The sequence below is a fragment of the Conger conger genome, chromosome 7 (assembly GCF_963514075.1).
Source record: "Conger conger chromosome 7, fConCon1.1, whole genome shotgun sequence".
NCBI lineage: Eukaryota > Metazoa > Chordata > Actinopteri > Anguilliformes > Congridae > Conger > Conger conger.
Genome location: NC_083766.1, coordinates 43,299,885 through 43,318,544, shown reverse-complemented (window position 1 = coordinate 43,318,544; position 18,660 = coordinate 43,299,885). Strand labels below are relative to the sequence as shown.

General features: G+C 38.2%; 1 protein-coding gene across 1 annotated transcript in view; it reads left to right on the top strand.

Moving 5' to 3' along the window:
- The window catches only part of tmem132e (transmembrane protein 132E), a 583,657-nt gene that overhangs the window by 489,607 nt on the left and 75,390 nt on the right, over positions 1 to 18,660 (top strand). The window contains exon 3 of the mRNA XM_061247765.1: positions 15,729 to 15,869. Coding sequence (XP_061103749.1) covers positions 15,729 to 15,869 — 141 coding nt within the window. The remainder of the gene's footprint in view (positions 1 to 15,728; positions 15,870 to 18,660) is intronic.

The window sequence follows — 18,660 nt, the reverse complement described above, 5'->3', positions numbered from 1 at the left end:
GTAACTATGGTGGTCTACTTCAAACAACATGTCCCACTGGGCAGGCTGGTGAGGATTCAGTAAAATATTCTCAACAACAACCAACAACCAAATTGATTATTTTCAAAGGAACGCAGGAGTTAATTAATGCTCTGTAAAATAAATTAAAAGAGGTAATCACTGCCAAATTACATAAGTACATTGTGTATATCTGAGTTAATGGTCATGAAAATCGATGTTCAGACAACTGTACAATAAGAGAGAACATGACAGCAGAAAAGATGTGTATGTTTTGTAGAATTTGATTTCACTTTTAAATTGTATTAGTTTCTATTGTAAATGTATTTCCTGTCATATTGTATGGCTTCTACTGATTTTTGTTAACAGCGAACTCTTGAAAATAAGACATGTCTCAATGAGTCCTCCCTGTGTAAATACAGAATAAATAGAAATAATCAGAATTGTATTGTTAGTGGCGGCATGGATGGTGCAGTGCGTAGCACTGCCGCCTCACAGCAAGGAGGTCCTGGGTTAAAATCCCCATCTGCCGGGGCCTCTCTGTGCGGAGTTTGCATGTTCTCCCCGTGTCTGCATGGGTTTCCTCCGGCTACTCCGGTTTCCTCCCATAGTCCAAAGACATGCAGGTTAGGCTGATTGGAGAGTCTAAATTGCCCATAGGTATGAGTGTGTGAGTGAATGGTGTGTGTGCCCTGCCCTGGGTTTGGATAATGAATGAATTAATGTATTGTTAGTCACCATAGTAATTGTCCTTTCCCCCCCAGATTTTGTAAAGTATTTGGTTTCTTGAAAAGTGCTTCTTGCACAATTGTAAATACAATTTTCTTAATTTTTATTATTATTATGTCTATCATCATTATAACATTATTATATGAGGATGGTATGATTTAGCAGTGCAACCCACATTCATATTTTGTGTGGGCTCACACAGACATTACACATATACTCTAAATCAGTTATAATAATAATAAATGTACCCATGAAATCAGCTATTTTCTTATGTCAAAAATAGTCTAATGGCAAAATTAATTCACATTCAAAAGGATCTTTTCCATACATACATTACCTTGCTCAATCACAGATTAATGGTAAAGATAGGAAGGCCTTTGGGCTTCCATTGCTTTTGATATTAAGTCCTATGTAACTGTTTAACATTTGGAAATACATGTGTATATTTCAACAAACTGAAACAAATGGATTTTGATATTCCTCTATGACTATTATTTTAATTGTCATGTCTTGAATGTGACAGTGGTATATTTTTTTCTTCTTCAGAGCATTAATTACTAGAAAGTAACAAGACACATAATTGGTACATTTTAAGTACATATAGCAACAAAATATTACCTAATTGATTTCTAGAAATTAATCAACTCCTGCGTTTCTCTGAAAATAATCTATTTGGTTGTTGATTCAAAGAGAATATTAAATCCTCAGCAGCCTGCCCAGTGGTACATGTTGTTTGAAGTAGACCACCATAGTTACAGTACTCATAGCAGGTATTAATGCATTATGTGTTGGAAGCCTAGGTCAAGATTATGTTCTCGGTTCTTCTTGTCCGTGAATTTCCTGTCTTTTTCATCTTTTGCCAATCATTATCTCTTCTTTAAAACATAGTTTTTGGGTTGAATTTCCTGTCTTTTTCAGCTTTTGCCCACCATTATGACATTATCTCTCACTTTAAACATAGTTTTTGTGTGGAATTTCCAGACTTTTTTGACTGGAAGGTAATGTAATCATATCTATCTAAACAGTGGTTGCCCTGACCGATGATATCTTGTGTTATCAGAAAGTTAACCATTTCAAAATCTGCATTTTACATTCTGAATAAACTCTGATAATTTTGCCATAATAAATTGAACTATTAATGACTAATATAATTAGAATTTTTGACCATTTAAAAAGAACAGAGAGCCGTAGGTAGTTTAAGACTGTTACCTATCAAATACATAATGTCCCTTACACATAAACGTCACACCAGCAAGAGCTTCAGTGAAGTCGCCAACAAGCCTTGAACCCCTTGAACCACATTCTTTTCCAGACCGAGTCAAAAATTAGGCTGTTTTTGCAAAACTTTCAGCTACTGTTTGGCTTGTGCCATTGCAAGCGGAAGTTTGTTTTAAACCAACTAGTTAGCTAGATCCCTAAGCAAGCGCAAAAAGAGATCACAACAACACATGCTAGATGCCGAAAGCTGATTGGCTTAGAAACACATTCAGATATTTCCACAGGGTCAGTCTATGTGTATGCGTTTGTGTGGCAGCAATTATTTCCACAGGGTCAGTCGCAGTTGCTGTAGCTTCCCAAATCAGCACCTTTAAATACAAAAAAGTTATCCTCAAAATATCTGCTTATTTGGAATGCAAGATAAAGTGACCACTGATATAAAGTAAATATAGTGTGCTACATACACCAATCAGCCGCAATATTAAACACACCTGCTTAAACTAGTTTTTTCATGATTTAAACTGTATAAACTTGTCAATAAACAGTTAATATTTCATTATATGATATGTGAACTTATATAAGCAGATAATCATAAGTGCATGAATGCATTCAAAAGTAAACATTTTTAGATGAAAATTGAAATCTTGTAAGCTCATTGGTCCGGGGGGTGCATTGTTTTGTTATTTAAATATGTTGGTATGTAGTGGTGTTCATGATCACATCTTAACAGGTGCTCCAGGACATGTAGAATCTTAAAGAAATAAAGACCACCCACCATATTTAAAAATGCATCCATCTAATCCTACATCAGTTTTACCCTTCTTCCCTCCATTAGAATTACATGAATGAGTCTGTTGTTGTTTTCATTTACTAACAGTTATGGTTAGGATTTAGGGAGCTCCATCACAAGATCCTTTCGATAGCTGCTGACTACACAGGTTAACTAAATATAGCTAGCCACGTGACCAACCAACCATACGTTAACTCTATTGTTAAAACTAGCTAACGTTACAGCATGATCGAAGACACTTACTAGCTAGCTAGGACTATATTGCTAGCTAGCCACGTGACCAACCAACCATACGTTAACTCTACTGTTCAAACTAGCTAACGTTACAGCATGATCGAAGACACTTACTAGCTAGCTATGACTATATTGCGAGCTATGATAGCTATCCAGGTAATTAATGTAGTGGCGGGCAGTGAAAGAGAATGAACAGAGAAGATGTCATGCCTCATGCCAGGATGTGCTAGCTGTTGATAGCTGCAAATCTGGAGATAAGGTTACATTAAGGCAATGTCGTTTTGTAAGCTTGGCGGTGACAACTAGTCTGCTGTTGTTGGTTTATTGTATATTCTTTACAGGACTTAATAACTTTGCTAGCAAGCTAGAAGATGACATTTTAGCTAAATTGTCCTATTTAATGTTACACATGTAGCTAAATGGCAAATGGCAGGAATTTATATAGCGGCTTTATCCAAAGCGCTGTACAGTTGATGCTTCTCCATTCACCCATTCATACACACTCACACACCGACAGCGATTGGCTGCCATGCAAGGCCCCGACCAGCTCGTCAGGAGCATTTGGGGGTTAGGAGTCTTGCTCAGGGACACTTCGACACAGCCCAGGCGGGGGATCGAACCGGCAACCCTCCAACTGCCAGATGACTGCTCTTACTGCCTGAGCCAGCTAGCTAGCCAACACAATTATCTAGTAATGTTAACGTTAATTTACAACTAAGCAAATAGAGACTAGCTAGCCAGCTATCCCAACAAGACATTCAATGGATAGAATAGCTACAGACTAACCAGAGATGCTTTTTGTGGTGTAAAGTATGTTACCCATTTATCCAGGGTCAGACATAATGTTCCTTAGATATTTTGTGAAATCAGATCCTAGAGCAGCAGGGCAACAAAACCCTGAAGTATAGATAAATAGATAGCTAGGGAAGTAACACAGTAGTTGGTGTAAAAAAATGTTGTATTTAAGTTGACTAGCTTAATTATAGCTTTGTACAGTTGTATTGCTAGCTACTAGTAACTAACAAGATAGTTAGCTATCAATAACTAATGTTAGCTGAGCTATATATATATATATATATATATATAAATAAAACACCCAGCATTAATGATCAGTAATCTCAGGGTCAAATCTTCCCCTGATAACTGACATATGAAGCGTCATATAGCATAGGCTATGTTTTACTAATGTACAGAGTCACTGGCTAACAGACAAGCTAAATTTTCACCATTCATTTTCAACTGGGCCTCGTTCTCAAAATATAAATTTAAATAATAAGCGTAGCACATGAAAACCGGATTTTAGGATAAGGCACTAGTCCGTTTAAAAGTGTTCCAATTGGGTGAGAAACTGTTCTTACGAAAATGCTAATATTTTCACTCAGCTTTTTAATAAAAACTACCTAATGGATTTTTATGATTAATTGATAGCGCATCTGCCTTACCAAAATATTTTTTGTGTATATTGGTCCCAGAACGGCAAAACAATGAGGCTGGAGATTTTTGTGTTTTGCATTCAAGTGTGGTTCGGACATTATTATGGTTCGGTCGTGCCTCTGTTAATAATGTAACATTAGCCTATCTTGTGACGGCACTGATGACGTATACGTGAGTGACTACGGGGTACAGCTGCAGGTATCCTACGTTGTCTCTAGCAGCGTTCAAGCGTTACTTTTTTCAGCATTTGAGCTCTACCAGCGTTCTGTTCAATTAAAAACAAACAGGCATGTTTGTGATGCACAGAATGAAGCAATTAGAATGCATCAATATAATTCACTCGTAGGCTGTTCCTATAGCATCTCATAAAACTTCCCCTTGGTTTTCTTTATTTAGCTAATGTGTCGTTCACTTCATCATGATAATTTTTTAATCATACATATTGGTCTTAATTATTCAGCTAATTGTTTGATATAGGCAACTTTTAAGAACACAGAGTGTCGAAAATAGAAAACATGCATACATGCTGCTGATTGTGGGATGTGAGAGCGATGTGAGACATGATTTTAGTGGAGGATTTACCCTTAAATGGTACATTTATAAAAACCTGTTCTATCACTATGCAGTGGTGGAAACATCCATGTTGTTCATTTATTTAAAACCACCACAAACTAGCACATCTGATTCACTATAACATGTTTCAGTAGGCAGTTTATGCTAACACGAATATCCTCATAAGGCATAACACGTGTTACAACTGTGCCTCATAGGGATAGACTTACTGTTTCATTCTTTTTCATTGATGTGAATAAGCAATGATAGCCAAACATATGCAGCCAGGGGATGAATTATAGAAATTGTATGCGTTTTGGTTTAAGGAGCACAATCGCATAGAACAAGAGCAAAAAATATATATGAACACATTTTGATTCTAGTCCCATCCTCCAATTCCCATTGAGATCCTTTGAAATGCAAAGAGCTTTTAGTATTGCTTGTAAAAAAACCTTAATAGACTGGTTGATGGGTTACAGACATCATGTCATGCGAAAGATATGCAACCATGTATAAAACATGACTATTTTATTTTACATTATTTTGTCCCAAACATTTAAATGAGGGGGTTATGTATAGTGCTGCATTTAGCCTTCAGTGAAACCAAAATGTAGCCTATAAAAATACCGTTTATCTGCACTTTTACCACATCTGAATTGTTTGATTACAAAGGTGGTAATAAATGACACATTGTCCTTTTAATAATAGTGCGGTGAGTTTGGGCTCATATCATGGAACGGCAAGATTGCATCCAAAGAATCATTATGGAGGTGGAGCACACTCGTCAAATCTTGCTATAAACTAAAAATAAATCACATTCTTAATTGGTTGCTGGTTTAAACATCCATTTAGAGTATGCTCATTTGAACCAAGTCTTTGTACTGGAAAATAATGCAGATAAAGATTCATAGTTATTTTTATTGTTACCATTGTAAAACATACTGTATGCCTATAATTGTAACAGACAACATTTACGTTTCTTTAAATTGTACACAAACCATTTGTGATCACTTCAAACATAATGTCACTTATTGTAGCAAGCAAGTGTACCCTCTCTGAAGTCACATTTCACAGCTTTTAATTGCATTACCTTATGGAATTTAATAAGAAGTGAAAAATGTTGTGCCGGTTCTCTCGTACCCTATAGCAAGACACCTAACCCCTAAATGCTCCTGACGCGCTGGTTGCTGCCTTGCATGCCAGACAATCGCCGTTGGTGTGTGAGTGCGTGTATGAATGGGTGAATGAGAAGCATCAATTGTACAGTGCTTTGGATAAAGACGCTAAATAAATGGCAACCATTAACTATATAACTGAGGGAAGGAAGCATCTGCAAGTGCTATCTAACAGGCTACAGTAATATGGCGTGTCAAAAATGTAAATATTTAATCATGTTTGTCAGTTTGGAAAATTATTGACATATTATTTGCGTACAGTTTATAATTCTTTAATTATAATAATAAACCCATAAGGTAGCCTACCTCTAATTGTCCTGATTTCAAGTTTCTTGTTGTTTTTTAGCCCTGTTAAATTATAATTTGCTGAAAATTACCACTTGCCTATTAAATGGTAATGAAAGCCCAGCTTTAGCCCAGTCTCCGACCACTGCACAATTTTAAAAGATGCAATTTGGAACAAGATGGTGGTATCAGTTGGGGGCTTGGCATTGAAAGACGCGTCATAGTCAAGAATGACAAGCGAATGGAAAAATACGAGTAATGAATCTTATTAAATCCCACGTCAACTACATTATGATCCATATCCATGAAAATTTGACTGGCTGGCTAGCCTAACTAAGCTGACTACCTCCGTGATCATAATAAATCATTTTCATTTTTAACATTGCAGAATCAGTGTTGACAACTTTTATAGGCAAATGCTTATCTTAGCTTATCTTTATCTTGGCAATAAAATTAAAGTGCAAATCTGGGTTTTAAATAAGTTTTCTGCGCAGTAAGCGCAGCAGCTTTCTGGTGTTTGATGATTTAAATATTTGTAAGACTACATTTTGCGCACATTTGAAGAGTTGTAACTGACCATTTTATTTCCTGTGGAAACACTTGACTTTCCCCCTCGTGGCGTGAGCCTGGAAAGATTATGACATTTTTGTGGGGGGCAGACTGGGGGGCAAATTCCGGGGAGTTAATTTGCTTATGTTTATGCAGGTTTGTGGCGTGGCTTAATTCGATTTTTTTCAAAAAACAATATGATTAATGTTATCTATAAAACAGAGGCAAGACACTCAGCCTTACAAGGGGTTTATTACCCCTTTAATGGATGACTGCAACTCCTTGTGCCTCCTGGTGTTTTTGTCAACCAGTGGAGTACTAAGAATCAGGAGAATCAGGAGATCAGCAGTTTCTGAGATACTCAAACCATCCATCATTCCACGGTCAAAGTCACTTAGATCGAATTTTTTCTGCATTCTGATGGTTGATGTGAACATTAACTGAAGCTCCTGACCCGTATCTACATGATTGTATGCATTGCACTGCTGACACACAATTGGCTGATTAGATACTCCCATGAATATGTAGGTGTAATAAAGTGAAAATGTTCCTAATAAAGTGCTCAGTGAGTGTATATATGGCATAGTTTGCGTCGTGTGTTCACAAAGAAACATGGAGTTCTCTGTGAACCTCATACAATGTCATAAGTGAACCAACAGCTATAGATTTCAAACACACAGATATTCTTTGAGAACTTGCATTCTTAACCCCCTGATATCCCCCCTGAAGACTGCTTGCTAGGGCTAGCCAGGAACTTATTAAGCAGCCAGAATCTTTCATCCAATCGTCTGACCAATTTGTGCGTTTTGTCACAGGTGGTGAAAGTGCATTCATTTAATTAAACTGATCTGAATAATTGGTTGTCGGTTAGCAATTTTTGGTAAACGTGTACAACTCAGTTTCGGCTAAACCTTTAAATGTTTAACCATTCACACCCCTGCAATGTAGTAATTACAACACCCCCATTTCAATGTTTAATACTAATTTACATAATGTCAAAATAAAGAGTATTCTTTTTGGTTGCATTTCCTTTGCATGCCATGACTTCCTGAGGTCTGTGACCATCAGAGTCTGGATATCTTATTTTCAGGTTCCTGATACAAAAAGTCTTTACATTTTAATGGATCTCTATGAGAATTGGGGGGTGGGACTAGATTCAGCTGTACATGCTGATACAGCATGGAACACATTTCTTGTCTAAATGGTTTTAAATCATCAAGCTAATTCAGTCTCACATTTACCAAACACAACACAAATAAATCAACAATTAACATTGACAGTAAAATCGCCATTGTACATTTTAAAAGGTTCTCCGGTGAGTTGGAAATTGCGTGCACATCCATGGATTCACTGTGACATGCCATTCTTCTCATTACTATAAGGTTTGAGGAATGGCGCGACTAAGGGTAATCCCCGCGAACGTGTCCGCCACTAAACCCGGGAAGGTAGATAAAACAAAATAAAGGAAATAGTCCCAAAGAATGGCTAAGGAAAATAAAGCAACCCTTAAAAACCAGGGCAAATAACCCAACCAAAATGAGTGCTGATAACGAGCACTACAACCCCAGACCGGGGTTAAAATAAAATAACAACCTAGTAAGAAAAACACTAGGCACGAAAACAAAGAACCTTGAGACACAGCTCAGGAAAAAAACACAAACCAAAATACTTGTACCGGGGAAACAAAGAACCTTACGGAAGGCGTCAGCTGTGCACACAGCACGAACAGGCTGAGCGTCTTCCTTACCTTTTCTTTTCTTTTTGTTTTGTTTTGTTTTGTTTTATTTTATTTTGTGAATGAGACAGAAACCCGAACCTGGGCGATACCTGACTCAGTAGGGCTCAGAGTCTTACTGTGTGCATACCGGCTTGGCGAACAGTAACACCAAAGCGTCGACCGACTGTCATAGAGTGCTTTAAATACCCTCCGGAGGTAGGCTCCCTAGGCACTAATGAGGGTCAGGTGAAAATAATAAAGCCCCCTGGTGACCACCACTGGAACTACCTACAAACCCTGACAATTACAGATGGGTGTAGAACAAGAACCCAAGGGATCACAGTCTACAATGAGAATAGCCACAAACAATTAAAAACAAATAAATACTGGAAATAAAATTATAAAGAAAAAAACCCAGTGAACAATAAAGACAATGTAACCAATGCATTTTCCTGCTTTCGGGGTTTATATCAAAGACAAACTGAACAGAATACGATCCACAAAAACAATTTGATCATGGCTGATCATGCACATTGCATGTGAAAGTCCAGAAATTAGCAATACGCCATAGACTGGGCTGTGCCCAAGGCCTCTCTAAGAGTTGCTTGCACTTGACTGACACACCCAGAACAGCAGCTCTCCTCCCATTACAGCGTGGTGAGTCCCTAAATTACCAGAGGCCTCTGGATCATCTGGAAAATTCTTAAATCAACAGCACACCAGCTTGCAACCAGCCAGACGCCGGCTGGAAAATAGGGCCCTTGGTGTCTTTTTATGTTTTATTATCCATTCTGCTAGCAAGTCCTACAGTGGCAACATTAGGCCCCGGATTAAGTGATATTCCACCATCTGCCACCAATATTACATCTGCAATCTGTTTTTATATGTGTCATCCTCAACAGTCCTCCAGGTTCAGTCAGACCTTAAGGCTGATTTACTGTATTTCTTGAGACAAGATGAGCACCCAGATAGGACATACCTGCAGATTCATGCATACTCAGTCATTGCAGACTCAGTCATCTGTTTTTTTGCAGAGTAACAGAGCACCTAGGCCAGGGGTCGGCAACCCTGGTCCTGGAGAGCCGCAGGGTGTGCTGGCTTTCGTCTCCACCTTAAAATAAGCAACCGATTCAGACCCAAGAAACCAGGTGAGGTGAGTTAACTGTGTAATCAACGGCTTTCATTGATCAATTAATGCCAAGTAACAACGAAAGCCAGCACACCCTGCGGCTCTCCAGGACCAGGGTTGCCGACCCCTGACCTAGGCCAACACTACATGAGTGGGGGAAAACAGTATTATATGTATGCATGCTGATGTCCACTATGAAATGTCAGAGACTCATTTTTAGAGAGGGTAAATTTCTTGTTCTCGACTGTTGGCAGGGCGAATTCCACTCGCCTTATCAAATAAATTGGAGAGCTGCCTTTTCCTGATTTCTTCTGCAGTAAGGTTTTGGCTCACCCGAGGGTCTTCTGCTTATTGCTTCAGCTGATGGCAAAACTACTTAGAATAATTGTGTTCCGGGAGGATGGATTCCAAGCTTGCTGCGTGTTGCGCCTGCGAATTGGGCATACACACAAGTGCAGCTAAGGCCAGAGACACGGTTACATCTGTACAACACCCATCACCCCAGTGCCACTGAGCAGCAAGACAAGAGCTGCCATGCACCCCAAACCAAACCTTAGATAGGGCCTGTTTGCATCTCATACACCTACTGAATTCAGGACCATTCTTTAAAACAAAGAATGTTGCTCGTTGAAATTATTGCACTTGTGCCGGAGGATGTGCAGTTTGAAGGGTCATGAAGCGAAGGTCACGTTTGTTGTGTGAGGTTCAGTTGGATTATGGTCACCATTCAGTGTGTTCACACAACCGGGACATTCAGCAAACAGCTGAAGCACTTGCTTTACTGTTAGTGGTGAGGGGCAGTGGGGCATAGATTCTAGTTTGTAAATAGAATATTGTGTAAAATGCTTCTGTAAAATTCCCCAGCTGCCTGAGATTAAGGAATCTGCTTGGCAAGCAAGTGATTATATGAGCAACTATTTCAGGTTATTGTTTTTTTGATTATTATTACTTCCAAGCATTTTTTGTGCTTGGAATTAATTAATTGGGGGGTCCATATAGAATCCACAAGGCTGGTACAGAAACAAATTATTTAATTGGGTGGGCTTCTGGGATGAAATTAGTTGTTCTGAAGAATAGGATAAAGTTTGGAACTCTGGAATTTTAAAGAAATTCAGTTAAATTGATCTTGTACATTTTTACTTTTAAATTGAACAACATATCTTTTTAAATGAGAAGCACATCATAGACCTGCCTTGGAACTCATACACTCATGGTGCTCCGGATCAGTCAGATTGAAGTGAATTTTGTTAAAGCAATCATGCTAATAAGTATTTAGTCACATAGCAAAATATCTCCCAAGTCTACATCTCAATGTAGAATGCATATGCACTCAGTGATCACTTTATTAGGTAGAACTGCACACCAGCTCTTTAAGGCAAATATCTCATTTAATAGCGTATCATATGGCAGCAATGAAAAGCATGCAGGCATGGTTTCAATTGTTGTTCAGGCCAAGCATCAGAATAGGGAATTAAGTTGATCTAAGTGACTTTGAACCTGGAATGATTTTTGGTGCCAGATGGGACAGTTTGAATATCTCAGAAACGAAACTACTGATCTCCTGGGATTTTCAAACATAACTCTTCTCTAGAATTTACAGAGAAAAACGAAATAAAAACATCCAGGGAGCAGCAGTTCTGTAGGCGAAAATGCCTTGTTAATGAGAGAGGTCAGAATATAATGGGCAGACTGGTTGAATCTGACAGTAACTCAAATAACAACGTGTTACAACATTGGTATGCAGATGAGCATCTCTTAAAAACACAACATGTCGAATCTTGAAGTGTATGGATTACAGCAGCAGAAGTCGAATAAGTAAATACCTAATAAAATGGTCTCTGAGTGGTTGTCCTGCTAATGTTGTGCATTTTTTGTGGCCAATGTTCCTTTTTGCACAAATTAATGCTCTCTGCATCATTTGGGGAACCTCTGAAGTCTGGACTGTGATGTGCACTCACATTGGCAGCATAAAATATGTGGAAAAGATTGTTTTCTGTATTGCGAATGTGTATGCTCAATTTGGAAAATTCTTCATTGCCAGGCGCAGCTGTCCAAATCGCTGATACTCTTTGTTTCAATGAAAAAATCAATCTCTTATCTGATCTCACCAGGGTACAATGATGTTCTAGGTCTGGTTAGAGGCTTATCTCTGTGGTGTGAACATCTGTCTCCATGGCTGTTCACCTGCCAATTATCACAGGGTGCCTGAGTGCTTAGGGAGAAGACACAGCCATGTCTATTGACTCTCACTTTCACTGAATAGTGAGTGGACATCTGCTGGTGGTGCTTTTCCACCAGCTACAAACATTCAGTAATCATTAACATTGTATAAACATGTTGTATGTCACAGCACAACAAGTTGGCGCAATAATTGGTGTGATTAAACTATACATTGCACACTCCATAAAACACATCTGAAATGAAGCACTCATGGTTGACAAGTCCACATGGCCAGCATACAGTCGTTAATTTGGGCACCCCTGTTAAAAAGCCAATACAATTAATGTCTGGGTGAACAGAAGCAAAACTGAACTGTAATTGTTACAGAGTTAACCATGAGACCTTTCTGCAAATTTGAAAGCAAGATTGCTTTTATTTTCCTTTTTTACTGTTTATAAATTATAAAAAAAGGAAAAGGGCCCTGTGCAAAAGTTTAGGAACCTTTTTGGATTCTTCTTTCTTTTTTTTTTTCAAGGTGATTACTAAGGCCCAGATCCAGGTGATTTACTCATTAGGGCTTCAGTGAGTCAGGTGAATATAATTCCAGGGCTGAACTTTTTATTCTGAAGTTAACACCTGACAGAGCAGTAGCTACTCTGTCAGGTGTTAATAACCATGGGTTCGGTTCCTCGAAACAGTTGTCCAAGGATTTCAGAATGAATATGGTTAATTTCTATCAAGAAGGAGGAGGCTGCAAAAACTCTCTCAATGTACCTAGTTCCACGGTCAGAAACATTATTAGAAAATGGAAGATGAATGGAACAGTTGAAGTCAAGGCAAGGTCTGGGAAACCAAGTAAGATTTCAGATAGAATGGCTTGAGACCTGGAGCCTCATTTATAACTGTTGCATACGCACAAAAAAAAGGCTTGAAATGTGCATGTGCCACTTTCTAAACATAAATTGGGATTTATTTAAAAAAAACTTGACAAGGAAATGTGCGTACATTTATAGAAAATGTGTCCCATGCTTACAAACATTATGGAGGCAGAGGGAAATAGCGACTCTGCAGGCAAAGTAGTGAAATAAAGAAAATATGTTCGATTTACAATTTCACAATTATTTGGACAATTATTTGGAGACAGAATACAAAAAAAAAATCCTTAAAATTACATTATATAAAAGATATAAATTGATTTGCATTTGATTGTGTGAAATAAGTATTTGATCCCCGAGCAAAACATGACTTAGTACTTAGTGGAGAAACCCTTGTTGGCAAGCACAGAGGTCAGGTGTTTCTTGTACTTGGTCACCAGTTTGGCGGGGTTTTGGTCCACTCCTCTTTGCAGATCCTCTCCAAATACTTAAGGTTTCGAGGCTGTCGCTTGGCAACTCGAAGCTTCAGCTCCCTCCACAGATTTTCTCTGGGATTAAGGTCCAGAGACAGGCTACGCTACTCCATGACCTTAATGTGTTTCTTTTTGAGCCACTCCTTTGTTGCATTGGCTGTATGTTTTGGGTCATTGTCGTGCTGGAAGACCCATCCACGACCCAGCCATTTTCAATGTCCTGGCTGAGGGAAGGAGGTTGTCGCCCAAGATTTCACTGTACATGGCCCTGTCCATCCTCCCCTCAATGCGGTGAAGTCGTCCTGTCCCCTTAGCAGAGAAACACCCCCAAAGCATAATGCTTGAGCATAGTGTGTTACCAATGGTTTTCATGGTGACTGTGGTCCCAGCTGCCTTGAGATCATTAACAAGTTCCTCCTGTATAGTTCTGGGCTGATCCCTCACTTTCTCATGATCATTGATACCCCACGAGGCAAAATCTTGCATGGAGCCCCAGACCGAGGGCTATTGACGGTCCTTTTGTGTTTCTTCCATTCGCGAATAATCGCACAGCTGTCTCCTTCTCACCAAGCTGCTTGCCGGTGGTCCTTAGACAGCTCTTTGGTCTTGCCTGTGGTGGAGGGGTTGGAATCTGATTGACTGATTCTGTGGACAGATCTTTTATACAGGTAATGAGTTGAGACAGGTGTGTTTTATACAGGTAACGAGTTGAAATTAGGAGTACTTTCTTAAAGCGAGAGGACTAATCTATGGGATTTATGGGAGCCAGAATTCTTGCTGGTTGGTAGGGGATCAAATACTTATTTCACTCAATGAAATGCAAATCAATTTATAACTTTTATATGATTTGATTTTCTGGATTTTATTTATTTATTATATTTTAGTTTTATATTCTGTCTCTCACTGTTAAAATAAACCTACCATTAAAATTATAGACCATTAATTTCCTTGTCAGTGAACAAACTTACAAAATCGGCAAGAGATCAAATAATTATTTCCTTCACTGTAGTTGAGTGACATAATTCTGTTATTTATTTATTTTTAAACATTGTTTCACTCAATGAGTGAAACACTTTGGATGAACTGGCATTTTGTGATCTGTAAATAATATGAACTGCTGCACCTTAAAGCTGCTCAAATAGCCTTTGTGCAAATAATATTGGTATGTGCGTTAAGGGGCCCATTGGTATATTCTCTGTTCACTGTTTTTGAGCCTGTTACTACTAACTATTCTGTTACTGATCTGACACAAGGAAACAAATGCACTGTGCTTTACTATAATGGCCTTGACAGATGGTATCTTTTTTTATATTTCTGAATAATGTTAGTACCTTCCAAAGTAAAGAATGATGGATAGACAGTCCTTTCTTTTTGTCTCTTCAGTGTGGATGGAGGGTTCAAAGCCTACCAAACTGCTAACAGAGTGTGTTTCAGTGTCTTTTATATATACTTATTACAGCGCACAGCTGTATCATTCCAATGTATTATTTTTCACTAGTGGACAATAAATTTCCCTAGTGCACACTAGGGAAATATGCCTTCCACCAACTTATAATAGGGAAATTATTCACAGTTAATGAAATGGATCACAATATTATCATATTGCCATGCTGTTTCAACCATATTATGGAATGGAACAACCATTTTTATCTGTTAGGTGGATAAACAGCAGTTGACTATGACTTAAATGTTTTCCATCACAACTGAGATGCAGAGCCACAATCCTGTCCCGGTAGTATAGCCTGAATGAATTGAATTAGACGGGGTACAATTGGCTACCAAATTGGGAGAAAAAAAAGGGGAAAATCCGGAAAAAAAAGAAAACAACAAAACACACACAAAGAAATATCACAAAAAGGGAGGTAGCAGCCATCCATCCATCCATCTTAGATTGGACGGATTTCTTGTCTCTGATTTGATAGAATTGTTGTCTATCAGTAGCCTAATCAGTGTGACCAGAAGTAGTTGGTATTTATTTAAGCATTAATTCACGAGGTAGTGGTAAATTGTAATTGTAAAAAATTACACTATACCACAGCCAGGAGTGATTTATTGCTTTTATTAAATGGTTACCAAAATATGATAATATAGATGCAATCCAATTAAAAGCGTTTTTTATTAACAATGTCATTACAATAATAATTTACAAAAAACTACCGGCTGCTTGCACATAGTGTCAGGCTTTTGCTATTCAATGTTAGTAAACTGTTCTGCAAACTAGCTAGCTAGCTAGAATTTGTGAGCAAACAAGAGTTTATACCTTATTGATGTTTATTTGTATGTTCCCATTGTGCAAACATTGGGAAACTGTCCAACAATAAGGTCTTCCTGGATGGGGTTCTATGCTAAGCAGATGGGTGGAGGATATCTGTTAATGGAGGGCTATATGGGTCACCCTGTCTCTCTCCCAGGGTGAAAGCAAAGAAAGGGGTGAATCTTCTGAACCCCAGATCCAAGAGCCCACAGTGGAAACTGGAGTGGGAGGTACAATCGGGTGCCAAGCACTCTATCGCCACAATAGATGTCACCAAGAGCAAAGACGTGCAACTGGGGTAAGTCCAACATCCTTTTGTAAAGCCTTCCTGAAGCAATTCAGGCAAAGTTGTTCATTTGAAGGTACATATGTATATATTTTCTTTATTTTTGTTAATTTATATGCAATGCACAATGTTGGCTATAATTGAAGTTAATAATTTGTTGATTCCATCATGGGAAAGCTGTGCATTTCCAGAACATGCTGTAAGACTAAAAACAAGCTGTATATGTCTTACAGATCCATGCAAATTGTAACAAGAAGTTTGGTTTATTATGTTTCTTTGGAATGTTGTGATTATCGAGAACATTTTTGTCCTAAAGTATTCAGATCTATTAAACAAAATGCATAGTTATGGCAACCAGCATGTGAGCTGTAAGGCTAAAACAGAAGCACAGAGTGTCAAAATACAATGAAAAATCCAGGAGGCTGGAGACAAAAAACATCTGCAGACATAGAGAGGATAACAAAGTAGAGAACAACAAAGAAAAAAGAAGATACTCCTTCCATTCCATAAAAACAACAGTAAAGTAGATTCACAGGCCATCTAGAAGTGAGGGACATTCAGCTTCTGGAATGGCTCCAGATAAAGGAAGAGAGAATTAATTATCTGTCCATATATTTGAATGTCAGCAAGAAATGCATTTCACATAAAATTATTTTCACTTACTCACATGCATCACCATACCAATTATATAAAATATCCAAATCCACACAGCATTTTGTATGAAATGACAAGCAAGAAAAAGTGGCTCATCTGTAAATTTATTTTGTTCAATTCAGCTTTCATACACATGTCAGTCATGCCTTTGATATCTTCCATTTTTGCCTTTATTGGTTAACAATTACACAAAAAAACATTTTAGCATCAAGCTTGTAGTGCTGGGTGGCACATAATGCTCCATACAGTTGCATTGACCAACTTTTTCTCCATATAAGTGGTGACTTGGCAAAGTGGAGTATCTGAAATGGTAGTCTTTCTCTCTCACTTTCACAAACATACTATTAAATTGTGTGATACTTCTGGAGCCCTCATGATAATTGAATGATTGAATCATCTATGCATAAATGTCACAAATTCTTTAACATTGAGATATTATGCACAATAAATCAATAACAATGATTTTTTGTAATTGAACCTAATTGAACCTTGTTGGCATTATGAATAGTATTATAAATGCTGCTGAAAATGCATGACTTTCAGTCATAGAATTGTCCCCCAGTACATTCCAGACATCCCAGGGTTAGAAGAAGTTTGTAGAAGCCTATTATATCTGATGGCAGTCTTGCCTTTAGCCTCTAGCAAACTGCACTAATGCCAGTCTACGGCTTTGTCAGGGTCTGAAGATGAAAGGTGATTGCTAACCTGGAGCCAACTTTAAGAAACAGTGACACTAGGTGAATAAAACAATCATCCTGTCTCCTTTCTGTCTCCCAGTTGCTCGCTCTTCCTTTTTCTATATTTAGTTGAAAGCCATGCCAAATAATATTGGAGGCATCCTGTTGCATTATTTAAAGTGGCTGAAATTAGTTGGATTAAGCATTGATCGTGTCACATACCTTTGAACGGCACTGCCTGTTTCAAAAGGGTTCTCCACACTCCACACATTTTTGCATGATGACTGGATACAGTACCATAATCAGTGAAATGATTTGCTGTGAACATACTTTGAGAATTGAATGGCTTAGAATGTTGCATATAGTGCTGAATTACAGTGGGCCCCAGAATTATTGGCACCCATGACTGGCAATGCACATAAAATACTTTAACAATATGATTACTGAGATAAGTTCAAAATGCTGAACATGTGAAAAATGCTGTACTTTTTTGAGACCAAAAAAATCAGGTTGCTTCTACCATGAGGTAGAGACTTGGCAGTAGGAGGACTTTCCAGCAAGACAATGACCCAAAGCATCCCTCAAAATCCAGACATAAATGGTTCTGTGACTACAAAATCTATGTTCTGCAATGACTATCTCAAATGCCAGACCTCAATCCAATCAAAAACCAGTTGTCTAAACTGAAGAGGGCCAATTGGATAGGTGCAAAGCCAAGAATGTGAAGGATATTGCAATGATCTGCAGACAGGAATGTTATCCTCGCCAGAGGTGGATGCACCAAGTACTAAACCAGGGGTGCCAATAATTATGGAACCTTCATTTTGGTTAAATATATTTTTTATTAAATTAATGTTTAATTTTGGTATTTTTGTGCATTGCCAGTCAGGGATACCAATAAATATGGAGCCCACTGTATATAAAACTGTAGGGGAGAAAGTTGTCACATGGGTACATGTTGAGGACAGTTGAGGACAGCTTTCTTAGGTAAGAATGTTCAAAATTATATTGAACATTCTTAGAGTCAAGGAGAGAATAAAATGTCTTTTGATCTATAGCCAGTGGCAGCTGGTCAATAGGGGCACATAGGATGCTGCCCCACGTTACAGAATTATCTGTCAGTGCAGAATTTATTATTTTTTTAAATAAAAATATTTGTAACGTCTAACGTTGGCTTTTCTGTCTGCTAAATTTACCAGACATACAATTGTGTACATACATAAATAGATACTATTTAAAGTCAGTTTTCTTTCTTTTTTCTCTCATTTCTGTCAGTCTTCGCTGGGCACACTTCTTACTTCTTGCGTAGGCCGTGGGGCACACTTGGACTGCACCCACATGGTGTTCAATTGGGGTGAGCGTGTTTTCCCATTTGGGTGACATATTTGTGCCACATTGACTGGCACAATCAGAAAGCAGGCAGGGCATATATTTTTTTGCCATTCCTGGGCCATAGACATTCTATTCCCACC